The 27,989-nt window shown below is 35.5% G+C and overlaps 1 protein-coding gene and 1 long non-coding RNA gene across 3 annotated transcripts; both read left to right on the forward strand.

The window, feature by feature from the left end:
- Positions 1-26,469, forward strand: LOC110802534 (uncharacterized). 2 transcript variants are annotated; one of them, XM_056833829.1, is made up of 3 exons: positions 1-368; positions 520-648; positions 26,216-26,469. In XM_056833829.1, exons 1-3 carry the CDS (start codon positions 53-55, stop codon positions 26,299-26,301), a joined length of 531 nt encoding a protein of 176 aa, XP_056689807.1. In that variant the 5' UTR covers positions 1-52; the 3' UTR covers positions 26,302-26,469. The 2 variants fall into 2 exon arrangements, with proteins under 2 accessions (XP_056689807.1, XP_021863651.2); XM_022007959.2 differs by lacking the exon at positions 26,216-26,469 and adding an exon at positions 799-1,038 and having other exon boundaries at positions 2-368; positions 520-686.
- On the forward strand, positions 2,347-9,277 carry LOC130464318 (uncharacterized). Its single transcript, XR_008924697.1, has 2 exons — positions 2,347-2,533; positions 8,882-9,277. It is a non-coding gene; the product is annotated as an uncharacterized lncRNA (long non-coding RNA).
- Positions 26,470-27,989: the final 1,520 nt, after the last annotated feature.

Below are 27,989 nucleotides of genomic sequence, written 5' to 3' on the forward strand. Positions count from 1 at the left end.
CTCATTCATAATCCTTACCTTATATTTCTTAATTATCTCATTCATAAACATAATGGGTTCAATAACTTTTATGGCGGTGGGAATCATATTTTTGTTGTCATTAACAATTATGCCCTCATCAGCACAACAAGCTTCTCTATGTTGGGAGAACATTACACCTTGTTTGGAAACTGCTAGAGCTCAAAATTATGCACCCGCTGCGTTACAACCGTGTTGTCCAGCTATATCAAGCGCTGTTATGAACGACACGGCATGCTTCTGTCTCGCCAGGACTGATATAGTTTCACAGCGTAATGCTCGAAATATTTATAATAATATAATTTTCACAACGTGCGAAATTACTACTACGTTTGATGCAATATGCCCCGGTATGTATACATGCATTTTTATTATATTTTACTTTTATTTTTAGTGGTAATGACTAATGAGTTACAGGGGTAATATAAATTATAAATTGTTAGAAAATATTCGAACGTGTGACCTTTGACATATCATACGCTTCTCGGTGTTCCTTCGCAGATACTACTTCGCCAACCCCAAGCGAATCTCCATCAACCCCAGATGATGCAGATACTCCTTCACCAACCCCGAGCGAAGCTCCATCAACCCCAGATGATGCAGATACTCCTTCACCAACCCCGAGCCCAAGTCCATCAACCCCAGATGCAGAAATGGGCAACTAGCTAGTAATTCTTTTCTTGACAATTAATAAAATAGTTTTGAGTTCAACTTATGCCACTTTCTTTACTATGTGCGATCTAGCTTCTGAGTTTAAACATTACAAATATTGTTTTGCAGGTACTTCAGACAATGGTGGCTCCCAAAAGATCTCAAGCAAATCAATTTCAGGCATGTTCATGATCATATAAATAAATGTATCGTTGTAGTGGAGATGAAGGCGCAGATGTTCTTCGTTATTTTTTTTGTCTTTGTAATAATTGGTGCTAAGTGATGACACGTCCTATGCTTCTTTTTTTTCAAAAATTAATAAATGGGTGACTGTTGTATGCTTTTGTTAATAAATTCGGTTTTAGGCCACATTTTTTGAATTTGAAGGGACATTATGATGTGAATAAAATTACAAGAAGTGATTTTCATATATGTTCATATAAGTTGAGGATAAATATAAGCTACTCCAGTTCAACTTATACCTATTAAATAATTTTTGATACATACGTATTAATAAGTTTACAATTTTTAACAAATGGAACATACAGTGAATAAAATGTACCATTGCTATAACTTTTTTTTCCTTACACTAAGGCTATGTTCGGAAAAACTAGCGGTAGCGGGCAGGTTTTAGCGGTTGAATAGCGGGTAACGGTCAGAGTAGCGAGTGGCGGCCAACAGTAGCGGGTAGAGGTTAGCTGTCAAAATAGCTGTTAGATACGGGCCTGGGCCGCGCCCGTCATCAAGAGAGAGAGTCCACTTAACAAGACCAAAGGAGGTTCCACCTTAAAACCATATGGCAATAAGGGGAGTTGCCCCTTGGCCTTATTAAGTGATTAACTCTCTCATATTTTATCAAAGTGGAACTCCCACACATGTTGTTTGGGAAGGCTTGCTTCAACACCCCCCCTCACGTGTGAGGTCCCTTTTTTAGTTTGGTCACGTGTGATGTTTTATGGGTTAGAGCGCGTTTCTCGACACTCCCCCTCACACGTGCCATTTTAATTTGGCCTAGAGTATTAGCGGTCCAAGTTCTCAGTTGTGGGCTTGACTCTGATACCATGTCAAAGAAACAACTCAACTAAAAGCTTAAGTTGATGGTTGAAGCCCCAAGATAAGTTTTATACTATATCACGCCCCCTCACGTGAAAGCCCTTTGAGCTTGAATTGTGGATGCAGCATAGACCTCCTTATACCCAGCACGAAATATTTCACTTTGAAATGAGGGGTGGATGAGATTTGAACCCGTGACCTTTGTGTCACGTTGGCTCTGATACCATGTCATAGGACCAACTCAATTAAAAACTTAAGCTGATGGTTGAAGCCCAAAGATTAGTTTTATACTCTATCACGCCCCCTCACATGAAATTCCTTTGGGCTTGAAGTGTGGATGCAGCATAGACCTTCTCATACCTAGCGCGAAATAATCCACTTTGAAAGGAGGGGTGGATGAGATTTGACCCCGTGACATTTGCGTCACGCTGGCTCAGTGGCTCTAATACCGGCCATGTCAGAGGACAAACTCAACCAAAAGCTAAAGACGATGGTTGAAACCCCAAGATTAGTTTTATCAATTGGTCTTGTGCGCAACAGGTTTACGTTAATATTAACGTACACCATAATTTCACACGTGCGAACTTATTTCACCCAATTCCTTCCTCCTTCCTTTCACGCAATTTCAAGAGGAGAAAGAAAATAAGAAAACCGCAAAAACTAGAGGAGAGAGAAAGTCGCAGAGAAATGCGATTTGGGTTCGAATTTGCGATGGATGCACCAATGGAGGATCGAAAATCTGCTATTGTGAAGGAGAAAACGCGAAAAAATATGCGAATTGGAGCTTGAATCCCTCACGCGATTGATCTAGGTATGTATGCAACCTCTTTGAATTTATCTCTTTTTTTGATAGATCGAGGAATTTAGGTATGTATTCAAAATCTTTAGAATTAGTAAATGGTTTTCTAGATTGATGGTGAAAATTTCGTTCATCTATTCGTATGCCTGGTTGATTTGATTTTGATTGATTTTCTAAGCAGTTGTGTTGTTATTCTGTTTTGTTCTTGCCATTCTTAATTAGTCAATTTAATACTCTAAAATTGAGCTTGATTTTGTCTCCATTAGCGGATGTAACATCACTATCGTTGTAATTGAAATTGGATTGAATTTATTTATTACTGTTGCTTGTTGGGATTGATGGTTAAGTTCTAGTACAATGTTGGTGAATCAGATTATTTCATTAAATTTGTGGTTGTGAGGATTGTTGTTCCTGGTCTTACTGTTTCTGTTGTTTTGGTTCTGATGATCTGATATTCTATTTTGATCTAGTGATGTTGTACTGAGTGTTCCTATGCTACTGTGTTTTTCCTGGTGTTGTTGTTTGGTTTAGGAAGCAAGTTGACTTTGGATGACCTTGTGGTTGTGTCTTTAGTTCACTTGTGGGGTTTTTGTTGAGGGGCTTGAGTCTTGACTGCATAGCTGAGGTGTGTGGTTAGCTGGTTTTGTCGCTGAGCTAGTGTATAGTTTGTGTATCGGACTGGTGTTGGGCTGCTTTTCTATTGCAGCTGCCTCTTGACAATGATAAACCAGTCCAGTGTCCACTGCCATAACCTTCTATTGTGAATATAAGTTTTAGTTTGATAATGTCCAGATTTTCATACTTCTTTGCTAGTTGTCTTCCAATTTCTGGTTGTCATTGATCGTTTTATACTTAATATTTACAAGGAGATCGTTACCCAGAGATGTACAGCGAGTAGCTGCATCCTTAGAAATCATCCTAGCCTTGCCAGCCCTTTCTTCTGAGAGTTTCTGAAGCACAAATCCCTCTCCTTTACACTCTGAGCATATACCAGAACCGCCACAATCTTCACACATTTTTATGGAATATGACTCATTCAGTATGATTCGGTTATATCTTAAGAGAATTCAACAACTAACTGAAGTAGATACTTATAGGGTAGTCGAATTCAAACAAACAGCAACAACAACTAGGTAGATAGATTGTTGTCATTGCTTGGTGCTTTGAATACTATTATTAGTAGGAGTATTGCTACCATCATGAATGCTACTAGTATTACCATGATCTGGCACCATATGTGAATGTGAGTTACTAAGCACAGGGAATTTGAGGAAATAAACAGGGTCTATCCCATTCCCAGTCATGGTGTGATCCTCTTGATCTGTATAATAGTTCTCCTGATGCTGCTGGAAATGCTGAGGATGTTTAAGTGCCAACTTTGGCCCAAAATCTGCAAACTACATAACATGTTGATTATGAAAGGGTAGTGGAATAGAGCAACCAACAAATAACACATTGATTATGAAAGGGTAGCTAGAGTAGACAGAAGGTAAAACAAAACATATCAAATTATCAAGTACTAAAACAAGAAGCCACTACTTTTTTTAAGGTTAAGATTGTTAGCAGATGAAACAATGTACTACTATAAATTCTAAAGCCATGATTTGTCTTTCATCTTCTACATTGTGTGTGTGTTTATTTTTGTAAGCCTATTAGCTCAACTGGTCGAGCACCGTGCAACTTGTGCGGAGATGTAGGTTCAAATCCTACATAGGCTATTGGTTTTACTTGAAAAATAAGTCGGCATTTTGGATAACTTTTACCAATTTAGGGATGAATTTAATTATATTGATAGTCGTATCTCAGTATATCAAAACACAACCCAATAGTATGTAGGCTATATGGGACTTGAACCCACACCATATACATAAATGCACATTGCTCTACCATTTGAGCTAATAGCCTTACTGTTCAAACATTTGCATATTGGGTAGACTAGTACAAAACTTTTCTTAACTTTTAACATTTTCCATAACTTTAACCTATAAAATTACAACTTTAACACAGAAAAGTACAATGTGTGAAAATAAAAATAATGCAGGACTCACATTAGCGGAAGAAAGGTAAAAATATAAAAGTAAGAATTTTAGCAGTTAAAGTTAAGTTATTAAAAGTAAAAGTTGGGTTTGAGATGACGGAAGACTGCCTTAACTTTTAGAACAATTTTCATAACTTTAACCTATAGAACCACAACTTTAACACAGAAAAGTACAATGAGTGAAATAAAAATAATGCACGACTCACATTAGCAAAAGAAAGGTAAAAATATAAAAGTCATACTTTTAGCAGTTAAAGTTAAGTTATTAAAATTAAAAGTTAGGTTTGAGATGACGGAAAACTGCCTTAACTTTTAGAACAATTTCCATAACTTTAACCTATAAAACTACAACTTTAACACAGAAAAGTATAATGTGTGAAATAAAAAGAATGCACGACTCACATTAGCTGAGGAAAGGTAAAAATATAAAAGTCAGGCTTTTAGCAGTTAAAGTTAAGTTATTAAAAGTAAAAGTTGGGTTTGAGATGACGGAAGACTGCCTTAACTTTTAGAACAATTTTCATAACTTTAACCTATAAACTACAACTTTAACACAGAAAATTATAATGTTTGAAATAAAAAGAATGCAAGACTCACATTAGCTGAAGAAAGGTAAAAATATAAAAGTCAGACTTTTAGCAGTTAAAGTTAAGTTATTAAAAGTAAAAGTTAGGTTTGAGATGACGGAAGACTGTCTTAACTTTTAGAACAATTTCCATAACTTTAACCTAAAGAACTACAACTAAATACACATAAAACTACAATGTGTGCAATAAAAAATTGAAGGACTCACATTAGCGCAAGAAAGGTAGAAATATAAAAGTCAGACTTTTAGCAGTTAAAGTTAAGTTAATAAAAGTAAAAGTTAGGTTTGAGACGACGGAAAACCGTCTTAACTTTTAGAACAATTCCATAACTTTAACCTATAGAACCACAACTTTAACACAGAAAAGTACAATGAGTGAAATAAAAATAATGCACGACTCACATTAGCGAAAGAAAGGTAAAAATATAAAAGTCATACTTTTAGCAATTAAAGTTAAGTTATTAAAATTAAAAGTTAGGTTTGAGATGACGGAAAACTGCCTTAACTTTTAGAACAATTTCCATAACTTTAACCTATAAAACTACAACTTTAACACAGAAAAGTATAATGTGTGAAATAAAAAGAATGCACGACTCACATTAGCTGAGGAAAGGTAAAAATATAAAAGTCGGGCTTTTAGCAGTTAAAGTTAAGTTATTAAAAGTAAAAGTTATGTTTGAGATGACGGAAGACTGTCTTAACTTTTAGAACAATTTCCATAACTTTAACCTACAGAACTACAACTAAATACACATAAAACTACAATGTGTGCAATAAATATATTAGATGACTCACATTAGCTGAAGAAAGGTAGAAATATAAAAGTCAGACTTTTAGTCGTTAAAGTTAAGTTATTAAAAGTAAAAGTTAGCTGAAGAAAGGTAGAAATATTTAATAAAAATATTAGATGACTCACATTAGCTGAAGAAAGGTAGAAATATAAAAGTCAGGCTTTTAGCAGTTAAAGTTAAGTTATTAAAAGTAAAAGTTGGGTTTGAGATGTCGGAAGACTGCCTTAACTTTTAGAACAATTTTCATAACTTTAACCTATAAACTACAACTTTAACACAGAAAATTATAATGTTTGAAATAAAAAGAATGCAAGACTCACATTAGCTGAAGAAAGGTAAAAATATAAAAGTCAGACTTTTAGCAGTTAAAGTTAAGTTATTAAAAGTAAAAGTTAGGTTTGAGATGACGGAAGACTGTCTTAACTTTTAGAACAATTTCCATAACTTTAACCTAAAGAACTACAACTAAATACACATAAAACTACAATGTGTGCAATAAAAAATTGAAGGACTCACATTAGCGCAAGAAAGGTAGAAATATAAAAGTCAGACTTTTAGCAGTTAAAGTTAAGTTAATAAAAGTAAAAGTTAGGTTTGAGACGACGGAAAACCGTCTTAACTTTTAGAACAATTCCATAACTTTAACCTATAGAACCACAACTTTAACACAGAAAAGTACAATGAGTGAAATAAAAATAATGCACGACTCACATTAGCGAAAGAAAGGTAAAAATATAAAAGTCATACTTTTAGCAATTAAAGTTAAGTTATTAAAATTAAAAGTTAGGTTTGAGATGACGGAAAACTGCCTTAACTTTTAGAACAATTTCCATAACTTTAACCTATAAAACTACAACTTTAACACAGAAAAGTATAATGTGTGAAATAAAAAGAATGCACGACTCACATTAGCTGAGGAAAGGTAAAAATATAAAAGTCGGGCTTTTAGCAATTAAAGTTAAGTTATTAAAAGTAAAAGTTATGTTTGAGATGACGGAAGACTGTCTTAACTTTTAGAACAATTTCCATAACTTTAACCTACAGAACTACAACTAAATACACATAAAACTACAATGTGTGCAATAAATATATTAGATGACTCACATTAGCTGAAGAAAGGTAGAAATATAAAAGTCAGACTTTTAGTCGTTAAAGTTAAGTTATTAAAAGTAAAAGTTAGCTGAAGAAAGGTAGAAATATTTAATAAAAATATTAGATGACTCACATTAGCTGAAGAAAGGTAGAAATATAAAAGTCAGACTTTTAGTCTTTAAAGTTAAGTTATTAAAAATAAAAGTTAGGTTTGAGATGACATAAGACTGTCTTAACTTTTAGAACAATTTTCATAATTTTAACCTACAGAACTACAACTTTAACACAGAAAACTACAATGTGTGCAATAAAAATATTAGATGACTCACATTAGCTGAAGAAAGGTAAAAATATAAAAGTAAGACTTTTAGAGTTAAAGTTAAGTTATTAAAAGTAAAAGTTGGGTTTGAGATGACGGAAGACTGCCTTAACTTTTAGAACAATTTTCATAACTTTAACCTATAAAACTACAACTTTAACACATAAAATTTCAAGGTGTGGAATAAAACAGATTGCCGACACACATTAGCTGATGGAAGGGAGAAATATAAAAGTCAGACTTTTAGTAGTTAAAGTTATGTTATTAAAAGTAAAAGTTAGGTTTAAGATGACGGAACACTGTCTTAACTTTTAGAATAATTTTCATAACTTTAACCTATATAATTACAACTTTAACACAAAAAACTACAATATGTATAATAAAAATATTGGATGACTCACATTAGCTGAAAAAAGGTAGAAATATAAAAGTCAGACTTTTAGTAGTTAAAGTTAAGTTATCAAAAGTAAAAGTTAGGTTTGAGATGACGGAACACTGTCTTAACTTTTAGAACAATTTTCATAACTTTAACCTATAGAATTATAACTTTAACACAAAAACTACAATGTGTATAATAAAAATATTAGATGACTCACATTAGCTAAAAAAAGGTAGAAATATAAAAGTCAGACTTTTAGTCGTTAAAGTTAAGTTATTAAAAGTAAAAGTTAAGCGTGAGACGACGAAAGACTATCTTAACTTTTAGAACAATTTCCATTACTTTAATTTACAAAACCACAACTTTAACCCATAAAGTTATATTGATTTTCTTAACTTTTGTTGATATTCCTATCTTTTCACTTAAGTGAAACCTCATAACTTAGTTTGCAACTTCCAAGCATGTAGGCTATGCGGGATTTGAACCCACATCATGTACATAATTGCACATTGCTCTGCCATTTGAGCTAATAGCCTTTTGTAGTAGCACTGGAAAAAGCAATAGAATCAGATGAGGCAGGATGCCAATGCAAGCGTATTATTCTGGGCAAGCTTAAGGTAAAAGCAACAGCAGCAACCTCCAAGTCTTGGTGAAGCGCAACTTCCAATCCTTCTAATCGTCCTCAATCCCCACCAAACCCTACTATAATCACCTCAGCCTCAGCCTATAACCTTCCCAGGAATGTTATGCCCCTCCGAAGCCTGACATGAATCATGTTGTCTACAGAACACTAGAACAACCACTGCAGCAGGCCCACGGCTCGCTCAAGTCAACATCAAAAGCTAATAGTGCAATGTCCAGTGGTGGCACACTTCCCTGCAAAAGCTGCACAAGATTACGAGAACCAATGTAGATGCTTACTTAATGTAAACGTTGTGATACTGCCCATTTGACACCATGTAAATAAGCCAAAGCATCCATTTGTAAGGCGGGGACTCCGAAAGTTTTCAAGCAGCTACCATGTATTTTCTGCAAACGTTCATCCTTCATGATCCCGGCTGCCCCGCCTGTCAAAGACCTTTTTTGCCTATGTAGGATGCATTTAAATCACTTTCGTGTGCCCTCGATAGGAAACTAATTTACGACTTTTTGCAGGCTTGTTCACATGTGGAAAACAATGAATGATTGCCATCAAGTTCAGAGTCATATCTCACAGTAGGTGCTTCTTCTGGCCAGTCACAACGCATAACCAACAACAAAGAGTCATCGTGAAGCAGCAATGCAGCTTGAGGGTGGGGTCAGCTTCTGGTATAACAACCATTGTAGACTCACAAAGTCTCAAAGAGCTTATTTAGAAGCCTTGTACAGGTGGATTCAGCTTACTGACTTTTGCCAAAAATCAAAATTTAAGGTCTGTGCTACAGCTTAGAAACTCTCTATTGGTGCAAGTCCTAAACAAGGGCCTCTTTTCTCAATTGGCTTTTCTTAACAAACGCTCTCTCTCTCTGTCTTCCTCTCCCTTTCACATGGATCTCAACCTTTTCTTCTATATTCTTTTAACCTTGTTTTCAGCTATTATACTCCCATACCTCTCTAACAAGCCAGCATATCTATGCTAAGTAACAAAATCGCAACAACACCAAACACCCTAAAACAAAATCGCAACAACACACATAGAAAAACAAAATTTCAAACATAATTCGCAGAATAAATCCTAAAAATCTCAATAATCGATAAAACCTAAATCAAAATAAAACATTGAAAATTATGGACAATGAAGAACAAACAATAAAACTTACTAGAAAACCTAAATCAAAGCTAAAATATGAAAATCTAAATATCAAAAACCAAAAGAAATGAAGAAAACAAACCTTGAAGAACAATGGAGGAGAACGCAGAAAAATCGCAGTAGAGAGATTCGTAGATCGCAACAGATGAACGGAAGGTGGAAGAAAATGGTGAGAGAAATTGCAGCCAAGAGAAGAAAGGGAAGAGAGAGAAGAACGCGTGAGAGGAGAGAGAAAGAGCAGAGGAGAGTTGTTTCACGGTATACATTGAGTTCACACGTGTGAGCTAATTGGGCTTGCTTAAAGTGGGCTTAGTGTACAGTAAACTAATGTACAACCATTATAAACAAGATTTTGTGTAGTTTTATACTCTATCACGCTCCCTCACATGAAATCCCTTTGGGCTTGAAGTTTGGATGCAGCATAGGCCTCCTCATACCCAGCGCGAAATATTCCACATTGAAAGTAGGGGTGGATGAGATTTGAACCCGCGACCTTTGCGTCACGCTGGCTCTGGTAGCATGTTAAATACGGGCCTGGGCCACGCCCGTCATCAAGAGAGAGAGTCCACTTAACAAGACCAAAGGAGGTTCCACCTTAAAACCATATGGAAATAAGGGGAGTGGCCCCTTGGCCTTATTAAGTGATTAACACTCTCATATTTTATCAATGTGGGACTCCCACACATGTTGTTTGGGAAGACTTACTTCAACAGTAGCGATTGATAGTATATGTGTTTGGCAAAACTAGCAACTGGAATGCAATAGACAATAAAAATTATTAAATTTGATTAAAAATAATAATTACCATGCCGAGATCAAACTCTGGAATTCTGATCAAACATATTTCTCACTTCTTGACAAGTTTATTTTATATGATACAAAGTCAACATGAAATAATATTGGAGCGATGCTTCACGTTGTTTTTAATCTACAAAAGGTCTTGTGCGCACAAGGTGTATAATAAATTTATTGTACACCAAGATAACTTTTACCCATTTTTTTGTGACTTTAACTTAGTTTTGATTAACTTTTATATTAGTAAAAAAAAAGTTGATAGATAAACATTTTAAAGAGTTCAATGATTAATTTTATACATTATTAGTGATTTTGAAGAAATAAGTTTTATTAAAATGAAAAAAATTATCACTAAAAAATAGATAACTTTTACATATATAAGCTTAACTTTTAAGCATTTTAAGTTAACTTTTACTCTTGTGTACAATATTTATTGTACAACCCTTGTATATAAGAATTTGTGTTTAATCTATCCGGATTATTTGATCTTAAAATCATAGACCACCAAAATTTAATACATGCAAATTGTTGATTTATGAGAGCCAATTAACAAATACTACCAGTACCATACCTGTAGTCATGTGGAATAGCAATGTCTAGTTTGATTTGTTGTTGAAAATTGAGAATCAGCATTCGGCAAGTTCAATTACTGAATGCCTATGGGCTATGAATACAAGAGTATATATTACGGAGAATAAAAACAGGACCTTTCTTACTCTTTTTGCTGAAAATCACCTACTATAATATTTTTTTTTTTTAAAGAGTATAAAACCAACTTTAACATTATTTTTCTCAAACGCATCTAACCGTAGGAGCAATAATTTACATTGATTATAGGAGTACCATCTTTATGATTTGATATTAAATTTTTAAAAACTCCATAAAATTAAGCATATTATTAATATTAGAAATTCAATGAATTACATATAGGGAAAGAGATATTGAGAGAGAGAAGACATACATGAACGATGGTGGAAGCTGCAAATTTAGTTCGAGAGAAATATCGAGATGGGTGATGGAGGAATTTAGGAGATGAATACTTGCACCGCTACTATTATAGAATGAACGCTACTTTTTTAAAGATTTATGAAAATCTACCTAGCCGCTACGTACCTCTCCCGCTACCCGCTACTTAAATCGCTACTTTGTCGAACACCTTTAATTTTACCAACTAGCGTTTTGACTACCCGCTACTCCAATCGCTATCGCCGAACACGCCCTAACATAACTTCTACTCTACTACTACGTTGTCTATCTTTTTCCCAAATACACTTAGGGGGCGTTTGGTTCGCACGGGGTAGCACTACAAAAAAGCAGCCCATTAACGACAACCCATCTATCACAGGACCCAAATCCCGTCGTTATTATGATGGGTTTTACGACAGGGCCTAAATCCCGTCATAATTTTAATGGCTTTTACGACAGGGCCCAAATCTCGTCGTTATTGTAATAGATTTTACGGGGAAAAAAACTTGAAACTGCAAAAACCCACCCACAAATACAAGTAAAAACCTACAGCAATATCATATTTTCTCTCCTCCCTCGTTTTGTTCCTTTCACTCCATCAAACAAAGGCGATGAAGGCGATGAAGTCCTCTATAGAAATTGATCAAACTCGCAGGGTTTCATGAAATTCCTCAACAAAATCGAGCTTTTCAATTTTGATTAGTCTAATTAAGCTGCAAATCAGAGACTATTTGAATCAAAATCGAGTTGTATCAAGTTTTATTTCCGGATGCAAGTTAATTAGGTTTTTTTCCTCCAGGTTTGAGTATTATCAGGTATTAATCTCTCTTTCATGGTCGTTTTTTTCTCTTCAATTTAATTTCTGTGAGAATTCCAATTTTATTTGTGAGATTATAGAGTTTTTTGTGAATTTCATGACAAAATTTTGTTTGATTTTCCGTGAATGTGCTACTTAATTTGATCGGAATTCCCTGCAAAATTTACTAGATTACTTGTCATTTAGTTGCGAATTCGTATCTCCTAGTTATCTGATGGTTTTGTTTGCTCATTAGTGTTTTATTCCGATCAACTACTAGTTATTGGATCTGAATATGATTATGGAGGGGAAAAATCTGCTATTATATTTGTGTTCTAAATAAATCTGTGTAACATTGAAGCATCAGGCACTTGGTATACCTATTGTATAAGAAAATGTTGTAATTACCTCTTTCAAAAAGATTGTCATAATGCCTGCATAACCATCGTAAAGAGTGTAATGGTGTCATGTGTATTACTATGTTTTTCTTTCAGCTATGTACACCAGAACCTTAACCTTTACCTAAATTACATGACATGAAAGAAGTAATTCAGTTATAGAAGTCTAAGGTGTGAGTATGTCATAATCATATTTTTCTACTAAATAAGACAATCACACCCAAAGTTCAATAGCTCTAGAACATATTGCATATGTTATTATATATGTTTCCCTCAAATGATTCTGTCTAGGAATGTGGGTTTGAATGACTTTGTTATTGTTAGCAATGTTTAATGATGGCTCTGTTAAGTGTCAAGTATGTTTATTATGTTTCCTTCAAATGATTCTGTCTAGAAATGTGGTTTTGAATGACTTTGTTATTTACTATTAATAATGTTGTAGGATGAATAAGGAAAAAGGACGAGAATGGATGCACTTGAATGATAGGTTTGGCAAAGCATATAGAGATGGAGTTTTAGAGTTTTTAGATTATGCATTTTCTAAAGTTGTAGATTTTCAACTTATTACATGTCCATATAATAGATGCAAAAACTCATCTCATAATGATAGGAAAACAATAAGTAATCATTTGATTATTTATGGGAGGGACAAGGGGTACACGACTTGGTATTTTCATGGGGAAAGTTTGGTGGATGTGGATCTTGAAGAAAATGAGGAGAATAATGAAATAGACGACGAGGATAAGGAAGAGGATGAGATGAGAGAGATGTTGGCTGATATGTTTCCTGATATTGGTCAAATGGAGGGAATAAAAGTAGAAGAGAATGAGCCAAATGACTATGCAAAAACCTTCTATAAGTTGCTTCAAGACAATGAACAACCATTATATGAAGGCTCAAGGTGCTCAAAATTGTCAGCATTAGTGAATTTGCCTCATATCAAAAGTCTCGGTAGTTGGAGTAATGAGTCATTTGATATGTTGTTAGATTATTTGTACAAGAAAATCCCCCCTTCTAACTCTAGTTTGCCAGATTCATATAATGAGACGAACAAAGTGATTTAAGACCTTGGGTTGTCATACAAGAAGATAGATGCATGCCTAAACCATTGTATGTTGTATTGAAAGGATGATATAAATCTAGAGTGTTGCAAAATTTGTAAGAAATCTAGATGGAAGGAAGATAATCATATCGAAGTGGGGGACCTAAATTAGCAAGAGGGGTAAGAAAGTTCCAGCAAAGATATTAAGGTACTTTCCACTAAAGCCAAGGCATCAAAGATTGTTCATGTCTAGCAAGATAGCATCAATGATGAGTTGGCATCATGGCAGAGATGTTGATGCTAATCTTGCACATCATCCCTCGGACTCAAAGGCATGGAAATATTTTGATTAGTTGCATAAGACCTTTGCTATGGAACCCCGTAATGTGAGACTTGGTATGGCTAGTGATGGATTCCAACCTTATAATAATTCACGTACATCTTATAGCATTTGGCTTGTTGTTCTCATTCCGTATAATCTTCCTCCTCACATGTGTATGAAACAACCTAATTTCATCCTCTCTATGCTCATACCGGGTCCTGATGGTCTGGGAGATGCCATAGACACTTATTTCCAACCACTTGTGGAAGAGTTAAAGGAGTTGTGGGAAGTTGGTGTCCAAATCTATGATGCTTCCAAGAAGCAAAATTTCACGATGCATGCATCTTTGCTTTTATGATTTCCCCGCCTATGCCAATTTGTCCGGGTGGAGCACAAAGGGGAAATTAGCTTGTCCTTGTTGTCACAAGGAAACTTGTCATGTGCATTGTGGTGGCAAGGAATGTTTCTTAGGTAATCGATGTTTTCTTCCTTTTGATCATCCATGGAGGGATGATAAAGATAACTTTTGTGACGATAAAGGGCATGGTTTAGCACCAAAACCATTGAGTGGGGATGATGTCCTTAGTCAAGTTAAGGACTTGAAAAACATTAACTTGACAAAAGACCCTAGTGTGAAGGTCACAATATCACATTAATAGAGATGTGATAACTGGAACAAGATGAGCATATTATTTGAGTTTCCATACTGGAAAACCCTCTTGTTAAGGCATAATTTAGAAATAATACACATTGAGAAAAAACATATGTGATAATATCATAAATACTATTATGGATGTAAATGGAAAGACAAAAGATACTTTCAAATGTCGTGATGATTTGAAAAAAAGGAACTTAATACCACATTTGCATCCTGTTGATCTAGGAGATGATAAGTTTTTGGTGCCTCCTGGTGTATACACGCTTCCTCTATACAAGAGAAAAATAGTGTGTGAGTTCCTCAAAGCACTCCAAGTGCCCTATGGATTTGCATCCAACATTTCCCACTGTATAAATATGAAGGAGTAAAAAATTGTTGGGCTTAAAAGTCATGGTTGTCACATTATTCTTCAACGTCTACTTCCTCTATTTACTCGTGGGTTGTTGCCTAAGGAGGTATATGAGCCGCTTTTTGAGTTGTCCTCATTTTTCCAAATATTGTGTGAAATCCAGTTAGATGAGTTGGAGCGTGTAGAAACTCTAATTCCCATAACCCTTTGTAAACTTGAGCAAGTTTCCCCCCCCCTTCTTTTTTTACGGTTATGGTACATCTCACTGTTCACTTGGCTACTGAGGCTTTTCTTGAGGGTCCTGTTCAGTATAGATGGATGTATCCGGTGGAGCGATTTTTGTATACTCTTAAGTCGTTTGTTTGTAATAGAGCTTGTCCAGAAGGGTCGATAGCAGAAGCTTTTGCAGCTTATGAATGCTCGACTTTAATTTTAAGGTATTTGCATGACATCAATACTAAATTCAATCGCCCGATAAGGAATTTTGATGGTGGTGTCATTGAAAATATTGGAGGACTATCCATATTTTGTCACCTTGGACGACCATTAGGGGCTGGATAAGCACATGAATTAGCCTTACATCAGTGGGAGCAGGCCCATGCATATGTTCTCAAGAATTGCCGAGAGGTGAAACCATTTATCCAATAAGTTATGTTTTAGCTTTTCTTTTTCTTTTGGTACTTTTTGTTGCTTTTATTATGCTTACAAATATAACATAATGCAGGAAATTCCATGAGGTGGTAGATAAAAGAGGTTTGGAGATACCAATTCAAAGTTGGAATTCAAGTTTCATAAAGTGGTTTCGCAAAGCGGTAAAGTTACTTAACATAGTGTTTATGTCACTACTACAAAAATGGGCAAAGAGACCCTTTAGAAAAGACCCCTTGGTCGACATAACGACTCTCTTTAATATAAGAGATCCATTGTTATACATAAAGGCTCTCTTATGTGTCAAATGTTCCACTTATAAAAAAATAAGAGACCCGTTATCTGATTTAACGGGTCTCTGGTGCATAAATAGGACCTTTTATTTCCCGCACAAAATAAAATAAAAGAAAAAACATACCTGTTATGTTACTTAACGAGTCTCTTCTGTATCAAGGACCCACCACTCTCTCATAAAAAATAAAAGTAAAATAACAACAGACCCGTCATTTAACCTAACAGGTCTCCTTTTGCATTCTTGGCGCCAAATTTTCGCAAAACCCGATTTCACCCTAGCTTTTGTTTTTGCCTCTTCTTCTTCTTCCCTGGATTTACTCCTTTGCCAGCCACCACAAAGCTATTCATGAGGAGTTCCTTAGCAACTCTCACTCGCTGGTAATTGACTATTTTCTCTTCCTCTCTGCTCCTTGAATTCTCCAGCCATCGCTCGAGTTTTCTTTGAACACAATCAGATCTGACCTCAACTCGTCGCCAATATCTCTCATCGCTCTGTTGCTTCCTCTGCACTCAACAAACTACAATGCACTACTACAAAAAAGGGCAAAGAGACCCTTCCAAAATGGCTTAAGAGATCTCCTTTCAAGGGGTCTCTATCTCACAGGTCTCTTTGATAAAGAGACCCCCTCATCGAGAGGGGGTCTGTTTGTTAAAATCTAGAGACCCCCCACGTAAGAAAGAGGTCTCTTATGTAAAAGGTGGTGAAAATAATTTAGAAGGGAAAGAGACCCCTTATTAGAGATGGGAGATCTGTTTTTTAAATGGTTCAGACCCCATAAGTAGGATAGGAGGTCTCTTTGAATATTTTTATTTTTGTTTAGTAAAGCAGTTAAGACCTCATATATAGATAAGGGGTCTCTTTGTTATTTTTTTTACAAACTAAGACCTAATATCTTAGATATGGGGTCTCTTTTAATTTTTTTTTTTTATTATAACTAGAGAGCCTTTATTACACCTGACGGGTCTCTTTGCAACTTTTTTTTTTAAAAAAAAAACGATAATAGCAAAATAATACACCTGGTCGATCAGCGATATATTAAGAACTAATTAATATGCATATTCAACCTGCGTTTACACCTCTATAAATACCGGCCAGCGGCATCAAACGCACAAAACCACACCTGCTATAATAAATAATTTGTAATAATTCGAGAACAACTCCATAATCCATATATTACCAAAAAAAATATTTCCAACAAGTAATGCTCAAAATGCAAGCTTTACATAAACTGTGATTTTCATAAGCGTCAAACTTTACATCGCAATTTCCAAAAACGTAAAACAAAAATCAATTCCAAAATATAATCATTTACACCAATTAACCAACAATTGGAACCGAAACTCATGGAGTTATTTCCATACCATCAACTTTGTTTTCTTGATCCGCTTTTTGCTTGAGCAAATACTCGACCGACATGTCTCTAACCTCATACACATTTTCCGATGAATAAGTTTTTTCATAAAACTGTAATAAGTGGCATAACTATTAATTAGTAGTTAAACAAAGCATAATTTAAAAAAATCGACTCATTTACCGATTAACGATAACATGAATGATGAGAAAGACATAAACATCTGAATGAAACTTCGAATACAACCAGCAATATATTAAGGACAATTTATTTGGTTGCCTAAACTAAAGGGCATTAGCATCAAGGCAGGTTGAAAACTCCAAAAACAAAACAACGGTCACACTGTATGCAGACTATGCAACACGAATTATCTTACCAGATGAAAATATCGTTTGAAGCATGCAGCCGAGAATATAAATAAATCAACTGTAAACTAAAGACCTAAACTATCCAAGATATGCAGATGCCCATGCACATAAACAAATTCGCCTTTACAACGACTATATCACATAGACCTTTGAAAGAAGTTTCAAAACATGATTTATGGCAGTAGACCTCTATGGGATTCTTTTTCTTCTAGAAACTAATATCCTCTAGGAAAATTAAAACCTCTTTCACCAAAATTGCACCAGAAAAGCTATCTATATATGTAAGTAAAGGAATGCCCCTACTTCTGATAATTAATCTACAACTACCATTCTGCTAACGTAAGATGACAGCATTCATGAATCATGGCTAATTTTCTTAATGTATACTTTCTGTTATCGCATGAAACAAGGTCCACCTACAAAGATTTATAAAGAATGATACAAGTGTATCTTATAAAAGACCACGGACATGTATAAGAAGAGTAGACTTACTGTGCATATTCCATGCGACCTTGCTCGTCAATAGGTGGGGGAGATATAAGCACCACTAACATGGTGGGGGAGCATTTCTGCAATTTATAGGGACAAGTGATTATATACAAGCAGAAAGTGATGATCATAGATACAAGTCGAGTATACTTGAGGGAAAATTATGTAGCATGAAAACAACGGGTCTAGTAAAAGTTCCAAACTTCCAATAAGTCTGATAATATGCAGAAGGAACAACTTTTACAGAACTTTAGAAGAACGACCTACAAAACCAGAATCTGAAAATTCTTAGACGCAAGGATATATTTCTACTGGCAGTAATACTATCTCTTTCACTCAAATCAATTGACTCGAATTAGAATCAAAAGTATGTATGCAAATTTCAGCATTTCCAGATAAATCAAATGAGAAAGTAAATATTATAAGTGGAGAAGACTATTCTTTAGAGACATCCTGAACTGGAAAATGAGACTATTGACTTGCAAGTTGCAACAAAGTATTAACACTAATAAGTTCACAAAGACAGGAGAAAGGATAACCTTCAAGTGAAGAACAATCTTTCTAAGGTTCTCTTCGTATTCCTCAATAGGAACATGTTGCCGTTCACTATTCCTCCCAAGCAAAGCCGCGTCATTAGCTCCAAAGAAAATGGTGGCCGCAACAGGAGGATTAGCCAAGCCCAGCTGGTCGGTGGAAGGCAAAAGATAAAAATAATATTATGGTCAGTGTGTAGACAGGAAACCAGTAAAAGATCATTCACATAGATGTCAGATAGCACAAGCCTCCAGCTTAAGACTGGAGTTCAAGTTCCATGTTATCAACCTATGACAAGGGAAGCATTACAAAGCTTGAGTTGAATCATTACCTTACCTTGTGTAAATTCGACAAATCCTAAACCATTGCGCTCATTCAGACAAGCTCTTCAACCTGAATAATTCCCTATTCCTCAAGACTTCTAATATCTTCAGCAATCCGACTTTGAATCCTAAGGACAAGTCGTACTTCTGCCGCAATCCTTTTCGACTTATCTGTCCTATACCTAAAAATTCAAAATTCGAGAAATTGAATTCAGAAACATAGAGTTAACAACTCAAACAATTCAATTGGAAAACCTTCAGCCATGGGAGAGACATATAGAGTTAGACACCAATATTTGTAGAGTGATTTGTGGTAAACGAAAGCGATTGATTGTTGTTGGTGAGGCAAAGAGGGAAGTCGGCAGAAAGCAACGAGACCCACCTTAGGGTATATACAAATAAATCACAAGTCAATATCTCATTCAGGCATTTTATCAAACACTTAGTGTGCAACTCAAATAATATAACTTCCACTACTCAATACTAATAAAAAAATTCATCTACCATCAATAAAATCCGGGAAATTAACAACATTCAATAAATCGCTACACAATAAACAAAAAATAATAACTAATTCGTCCTAATTAGAAAACCTAACTTAATCGAAATTCTAATCCTTTGAGCAATTCATATGTTCGAAAAAAGAAATTCAAGAGAAGGAGAGAGTGATAGATAAAGCCTAAAAACCTTCAACTGGGACCCACGCGAGATAACAAACTTTGTAGTTAGTTCGCTGGTGGTAGTGAAAATCTGCCACACAAATCCTTGCCCCCAATTTGGTATCATAATAATTTTACACGATACATCAATTAATAAGAGAATGCTAAGATTTATCACAATGACTACATCAATTAGAAACTAGATACAGAAAATCAATTAGAAACTAGATACAGAAAATGGAATGAAAACTGTCTCTGGAGGCAAAAAAAATCAATTCAATTTGAACGCAATTGAAACCCTAATTTCTAAAAACTAGATCAATTAAATCGATGAATTAATTGATAAAACCTAAATCTATCACCAACAAATATAACATCATAGCTAACAATACCTGCAATAGTCACAATTTCACTACAGATGCTAAAAAACTGAACAAATTGTTGCCCTAATTGGAAAAAACTACACCTTAGGCAAATATCACCATCCGATTTAAACCATAAAACCTTTAATTACGACAGAACTACAAAAAAAGTAGCAAACTTTGAAGAGAAAGGGAAATAACAGTGAAATCTGAAGTTCAATTTGTGAATGGCGAGGAATACCTTGTATTAAAAGCGTGGAAAGAAGGTGTCGGTTGCGGTTCTTCAATTTCTCGATTATTTTCTTCTTTGGATCGCAGATTTGCACCAAAAGCTTCTTCATCGTTGCCGGTTTTAGGGTTTCTACTGAGACTCCCTCTTTTTTTGTGAAGAGTGAAACTTGTTGAAGGTTGAAGAGGAGAGAGAAATTAATGCTTAACTTCTGGTTGCTCGCATGTAGAGCAGTAGAGGAAGAGAGATCGCAAAAGGAGGGGTGTTGAAAAGAGACCCGTGTTTTTTGATATTAGATTTCTTCATTTTCTTCAACTGGGACCCACGCGAGATAACAGACCCATGTTCTGTGATAGTGGCTCTTCTCTTTTTCTTTCAACGGGGCCACGTATTATAAGAGAACCGTGTTTTGGGATATGAGGTCTCCTCCATCAAAGAGAGCTGTTTTTTACATAACGGGTCTTATTTAAGAGATCTATTTGCCAATTTTTGTAGTAGTGATGGCTGATAAACCTAAATTATCCAATTAAGTTTTTCGTCTCCAAAGATCTCGATCATCTTCCCGATGTCTCGCTTAATTCAAACAGTTTATTTTACCATCTAAAATTTTTGATTTGGATTGAATTTTTACTCAAAAATTGCGTCTTCTCTTGTAAAAAATTCACAGTAAGGGCAACTAAAGAGACTGCAATACACCGATTCTGGAGTGCAAGAAGTGACCAAATCGGTTGGTTGTTGATGAAGCCGTCAATAACGATAATGCAGTTGTTGCTATGCGTCCTGATACCATGGAAAAGTTTCAGCTTTTTCGCGGCTATACTGTTCTAATCAAGGTATAATTTTTATCATTGATAATGTTTTATTTGGTTATATTGTTGTATTTCTCTGGTTTCTATTGTTGTATTGTCTCTTGATGTTCCAAGTTTGTTAGGGTTATGAGAATTGAGTGTGTTTGAAGTTCTATTGGTTAAGTTATTTGTGTAGAGCTTCATTCTGTGGTTCGGGTAGTGAATCTGATACTCATAATTTGATTGAAGAGATTGTTGAGATGTTTCTAGGACTGTGTATGATTTTAGTTACTAGAAATCTTCGAGTTTTTCCCTTTATTGAAGGGTCTCGGGGAATTTTGCTGAATATGTCGTTTGGTTTACTTCTACCAATCAATTTCTTCTTTCTCATGAGTTTTTGACCTATTCTGTTGTAAGGTGTTAATTGTTTGTATGTGAAGTTGAAGGTTTGACCTATTACTCCATGTAAAGCCAAGTCCCTCGTAGTACACCTTCTCCAGTTGAAAATAACTGACCGCATCACGAAAACCATCAATTTCCGCTTGTTGTTTAGGGATGCCTCCTTGCTTCTCAGAGTGGGATAAGATTCCATTGGAATCCCCAAAGCACAACCAAGGCCTCGTGTTTCCATCTTCCAGTCTCCGTAACAGGTTCCAAGTTTCATGTTTGTTTTCCTCCTCTAGGTGCCCGTACACCCCTGTCAATCTCCACTGAAGACTATCCACCCTCTTTATAATAAAGTTCATGTGGTTCAAAGAGCAAGTTTGCAGGTCCAAACTCACCGTATCACGCCAGAACATCGCTAACCCACCTCTTCTGTGACGGCCATCCTCGTCACAATCTACACACAAAAAGTTCTCCATGTGAATCTTACGTTTTATGATTTCCCATTCCTTGCCTTTCAGTTTTGTCTCCATAAGAAAAACAAAATGGGGATTTTCGAATTTTACCACGCCTTTTAGCGCATTCTCTGCATGGGGACTCCGCAATCCCCGACAATTCCATGATAGGCCCATCATTGTTGTTCACGGGGTTGCACTGCAACCTCCGCTACTTTTGGAAAACCTGCGTAAGCCAACTCCCCTTCCAATGCCTTTGATTTCTTTGGGCCATCCTTATCACTTGTAATGCCTGCCTTGTCTATCTCCATCATGTCTTTCCTCTTCCCACACTGCACACTGTCTTTTTCCCCTATTAGCACCCTTTCCTGTTTCTTGACAAGATGTACCTTCCTGAGCCGTCTAGTTGGGGCTACATGTGTTCCCACCGAGAAAGTGATTGGGATTTCAGTGGGTACCACGCTCGATGGTGGTTCTTCACTGAGCACCTCATTGGCCTCCACCTCCTTGTCTTGTCTCACTTGGTTTACAGGATTTATTGTCCCTTCATCTACACTTTCTTCCTCTTGGGCTTCATTCTGCACATCCAAAGGTAACGTGACCCCTTCTAGCTTTCTTGTCATAGCCAACATCCATCTGCTACCCCTACTCTTCCTTGTCTTTTCTCTGCTCCCTGTCCGTTCTTCTTCACTATGAATAATATTTTGGCGCATGTTTTCGTTTCCTCATCTCGGTCATCACCAACTTCCCCCTTGTTCGCCTGCCATGGTGACGCCCTCATGTTGTCATTGAAATTTTTCTTAGGGTTAGTCACATTGGCAGTCATGTCACTGTCCTTCTCTCCATGCTCTAGTTTCCCACATACGTAACAAAACAAGGGCAGCTTCTCGAACTTAACACGAACATTCTCCTTTGTCCCTCCTCTTATTGACAGATTCACCTCCTTTACAAGCGGTTTACGCACATCCATCATGACCCTGATCCGCAATGATTTATTAATACCAATGATGTTTGTTTCGTCTATGCTGACGAACTTCCCTATTTTGTTTCCGATCGCTTTTGCATTCTGCTCATTGTGACGACCAAGCAAGGGGATATCGTAAATTCTAGCCCAGAAACGGACCAGATGCATTGGGATTTAGGATGGCTTGATCTCTCCGTGAACATTATTTAGGGCTAAAACGTGTCTGTCAAAATGCCATGGTTGAGAGTTCATGACAAACTCCGTATCCTTCCAGTGGTAGAATTGGAAGAAAAATATATTCCTTTCAATGCAGTTGCCTTCCATGCCATGTTTCGGATTCCAAATTCTCCTCATCTGAGCGATTAGGGCTGGGGAATTGACATTACGATCGGTCCATAGCTTCCCAACCAACCCTAACTCCACCTGTGCCTTCTCTTCCTCTTCGCCCTCTACAATCCATCCCAGCGCTACCTCCTCCTCTTCTTCTCCCTCTGATGGGTCCTTGTTTTGGATCGTCTCATGTTCTCCTATAAGATCCATCTTGAATGGCCAAAAAACTCGACAAGATCGAGATGAAAAGCTTCCTACGAAGGAAACCCTAGCAAAACTAGAACAAAAACCCTCCCAAAGAGACAAACCCTAGAGGGAAAAGGTGTTTAAAGTTTGGTTGTCATCCTTATGGCTATTTGAATGATAACTAGAAAATAAGTCCCCCGTTCTTTAGCTTAACTTCACAACTGTTTCATACTACCTCCGTTTCATAAAGTTCTTTACGCATTGAAAAATGTGTCCAAAAATCAAAATTTTGACCATAAAAATTCTCACGATTATATCTATCAAAATTATCATGAGATATCTTGTTAGATTCCTCTCAAAATGTATTTTATAAATATCAACTTTTCATAATTTTTTGCCATATAAAATTGGATATATTAATGGTCAAACATTGCACCGGAATCTGTGTAAATAGTAAGTGTAAAGATATTTTTGAAACGGAGGTAGAACAAGCTAAGGTCCACTATTAAAAATTTCCAACATTTTTTCTAAAATGTTAACGGGCGGTAAAGTAGATGGAAAATGCTTAATAATATCAATTTTACTTGGTAATGTCTAATAACAAAGAACCATTTTAGATAATTAAACTATTTTGTTCCACCATCTAAAATTTTGCAAAACACAAACTTAGTAGGTGATGATCACTTATGAATGAGAGTAAAGATTAAGGTAAGTTTAAAGTAATCATCAAGTTGAAGATTAATTAAGTAGATTAGGTATAGTATACCGCCCTTAACAGATTTCTTCTATATGTAAGTTAATTAAATTGGTCAATGATTTATGATAGTAATATATGTATATTGTATAACAATTATCTCACCTATGGCGTATTTACTCTAATTCGATTACCAGAATAATTTTCAACTTTGCCATGCGCGTATGTCTAATCTAAAATATAATTTATTTTGCATGCAACCATGTAAGACACAAGATCACCACGTTAACATTTCGAAAAAATATTACTATTTCCTAGAAAATTATCATTTATATTGACTATTTCTTGGGGCTATGTCCCTCTCATTTACCAAAAAATAAAAAAATAAAGTTATTCATATTGACAATTTGAATCCATTTAATATATTGACTTCCTATAGTGTCTTTCTTTATATTTATACGAAAGTGATACATTATAATCGATACATCATATTAGTATGAACATAAGTAATTAATATGACGATTTCTCATTTATTATGAATTTTTTTTTCCTTTTCTGAAAGTTTATTTACTCCCTTCGTCTCTTTTTGTTTTTTACGTTTTGTATTTTTCACGCGTTTTAACGAATACTTAATTTGCCTCGAGATTCCTAAATTATTTTATTTAAACAAGATAAATTACGTTTATTTATAATGTTTTCACTTTTATCAAAATTCTGATATTGGGAAATGAGAAAAATTTAATGTCAAATGGAAAAGTGTGAGAGATTAAATGACCCAATGAATTTAATTGGTTAAAATAATAATTAGACACAAATTTTGATAGAATATAAGTTATTTATGCGATAATATAAAAAGAAATGTAAATAACATTTTAAAATACCCAAAAAGGAAAACGTAAAAAACAAAAGGGGACGGAGGGAGTATTTGATTATGAAACTCTCTAATCAAAGTATTGCGATTAGAGGGGAAAAAGAGATTAAGAACAATAAAGGAGCATGATTAAGATGAATATAGGAGTAATTAATTGGATATAGAGTTTCGAAATTGAAATTGTTATTTAGGAACCACTTAATGAACCTCACTACTTCCTCCCTTTCGGATTATACAAACTTTTATATAAGGCGGTCTTACTCAAAAGACCACATTGGTGTCATATAAGTTATGTATGAAACCAATTAGTTAAACAATAAAGCCAATTAGTTATGCACTGTAATCAATTAGTTAAGTACTGAAACTCATTAGTTAAACACTGAAACCAATTAGTTAAGCAATGCAACCAATTAGTTAAACAATTAAAGTGGTCTTTTCGGTAAGGCGGCCTTACACAAAAATTGCCGTTCAGATTATTGATATAGTTTTCACTATGATAACTTAATTGCACTAAAATATATATCATTATTATTAGTATAAACTGGAGCTGGAAATATAAAACATTTTTATAATATGTGTATGTTAGATTATTTGCAATTACCACAGCTTGAAGGTTTAATGAGAGATAATTTAGATAATATTTGTATAGTAATTAAATTTTTTATTTTCTATCGGGTCGTCACCTGATTGTTTATTTTCTGTACCTTCAAAATCCATTAATCGTAGTAATTTGTTGAATATGTTTTTCAAGGACATAATCTTGGATGCATCATATCATGAAGTTGAATCATCCATAAAATGATAACATAAAATTAAAAGTAGAAAATAATGTTTAACAAATACTTGAAGGAGGAAATCGTGACCAAATTATAATCAAGTATACTTAATCTGCAACTTGATGATTACGTAATCTATATATTTATTATTGCATTATGCGCCCTATATAAACTCACCCTTAATCTTTCTAGTGTCATTCATAAATCATAATCGATATTTCATAATTAGTCTCATTCATAATCTAATCTTTACCTCATATTTCTTAATTAGTCTCATTCAATTAAGTCAAGTAAAATGGGGTCAATAGCTTTGATGGTGGTGGGAATCCTAGCACTGTTGTCATTAACAATTATGCACCCGCTGCGCTACAACCGTATTGTCCAGCTATATCAAGCGCTGTGATGGACGACACAACATGCTTTTGCCTCGGCAAAGCTGATATACTTTCATAGCATGCTCAAGATATTTTTAATAATATTTTGACAACGTGCGAAATTACGACTACTTTTCAAGTAATTAATATGCCCTGGTATGTAATTTTATTTATACTTATTGTCTTATGAGTTATGACAGATTAATATACGACTAGTAGTTATATATAATAATGAGATAGACTGACCCCAGTCCCCAGATGATGCAGATACTCCTTCGTCAACCCCGAGCGAAGCTCCATCAACCCCAGATGATGCAGATACTCCTTCACCAACCCCGAGCCCAAGTCCATCAATCGCAGATGCAGAAATGGGCAACTAGCTACCTAGTAATTCTTTTCTTTCACAATTCATAAAATAAATTTCGACTTCAACTTATGCCACTTTTTTTACTATGTGCGGTATAGCTTCTTAGGTTAAACATTACAAATATTGTTTTGCAGGTACTTTTGCCCAAAAGATTGAAAGGTTGGAAGAATTATGATTTCCATTAATATGTGCAGCAATATATATATTGCAAACCACTAACAAACTCACCTAGATACAAGATGAAGACCGAGTATTAAGCTAAGCTAGTAAAATAAGATATACACAGCTAGAGTATAGGAAGTATACAACTAATTAAACACCTAGATATTAGGAACTGATTTACAACTAATATTGACACATTCAATGCTTATCACTAACATGCCCCCGCAAGATGGACGGTCCATCCGAAAGTCCAATCTTGGCTAACAATGTATCAAGGCGTGGTCTAGATAGGGGCTTCGTCAAAAAATCTGCCAGTTGGTCTCCTGATGGAACATGAGCTACCCGGAGCTTGTCCGACTGAACTTGTTCTCGTATAAAATAGAAGTCTAGAGCCAAATGTTTCATCTTCGAATGAAATACGGGATTTGCACTAAGGTGTGTAGCACTCAAGTTGTCACAAAAGATGACTGGAGTGTGATTAATTGTGACACCCAATTCGCTCAACAAATTCTTAACCCACATTAATTCAGCTGTAGTGTTGGCTACTGCTCGATACTCGGCTTCAGTCGACGAGCGTGCCACAGAACGTTGTTTCTTGGACATCCATGTTATGGGATTTTTTCCAAGGAAAACAATGTGACCCATGGTGGAGGTAAAATCATTACGATCACCCGCCCAATCGGCATCCGAGAAAGCGTGCAAGTGAAGAGGAGAGTCTTTATATATAGTAATACCTCGGTCCATGGTGCCATTCAAGTAACGAAGGAGTCTTTTGAGAGCTGACCAATGATCTGTCGTAGGGCAATGCATAAATTGAGATAGCTTATTTACCGCAAATACAACATCAGGACGTGTAAGAGTAAGGTATTGCAGACTACCCACTGCTGCCCTGTAGTCTTTAGGAGCCTCCAATTTAGCACCTGAGTGAACATTCAAAGATTGAGAGACAATTATTGGCGTTGGAGAACTCTTAGCATCCAACATCCCCATTTTCTCTAAAAGATCTTCAATATATTTCCTTTGACTAAGAAATAATCCACTGGTAGTGGGTGTCACCTCTACTCCCAAAAAATATGATAAATCACCAAGAACTTTCAAAGAGAACCGTTTCGCCAAAGTCTCGATAAACTTATCAAGGTTTGTTATGTTTGGACCCGTGACGATGATGTCGTCCACATACACAATGAGGTAAAGGGGGGTAGAGGAATGATGTGAAATAAACAAAGAGTTGTCTGCAACTGACCTTTTAAAACCAACCCCAAGGAGAAAATTTGTAAGCTCCATGTACCAAGCTCGCGGAGCTTGACGTAGACCATAAATGGCTTTGTGTAACTTGCAAATGTGGGATGGAAAGGCCTGATCCGTAAAGCCCGGGGGCTGCGACATATATACTTCTTCCTTTAGAGTGCCCTGTAAAAATGCCGTATTAATATCAAGTTGTCTCAAATGCCAAATATTGGTTACTGCAAGCCCAAGAAGCGTTCGAATTGTTGCCGGTTTAACAACTGGACTAAAAGTTTCCGTGAAATCAATCCCCGG

This window comes from Spinacia oleracea, chromosome 6 (assembly GCF_020520425.1).
Source record: "Spinacia oleracea cultivar Varoflay chromosome 6, BTI_SOV_V1, whole genome shotgun sequence".
NCBI lineage: Eukaryota > Viridiplantae > Streptophyta > Magnoliopsida > Caryophyllales > Amaranthaceae > Spinacia > Spinacia oleracea.

Coding starts and splice junctions, on each gene's coding strand:
- LOC110802534 (XM_056833829.1), top strand. CDS start 53: ATGGGTTCAATAACTTTTATGGCGGTGGGAATCATATTTTTGTTGTCA. Junction 369..519: donor GTTTGATGCAATATGCCCCG/GTATGTATACAT, acceptor GTTCCTTCGCAG/ATACTACTTCGCCAACCCCA. Junction 649..26,215: donor TTCACCAACCCCGAGCCCAA/GTCCATCAACCC, acceptor CCCCGAGCGAAG/CTCCATCAACCCCAGATGAT.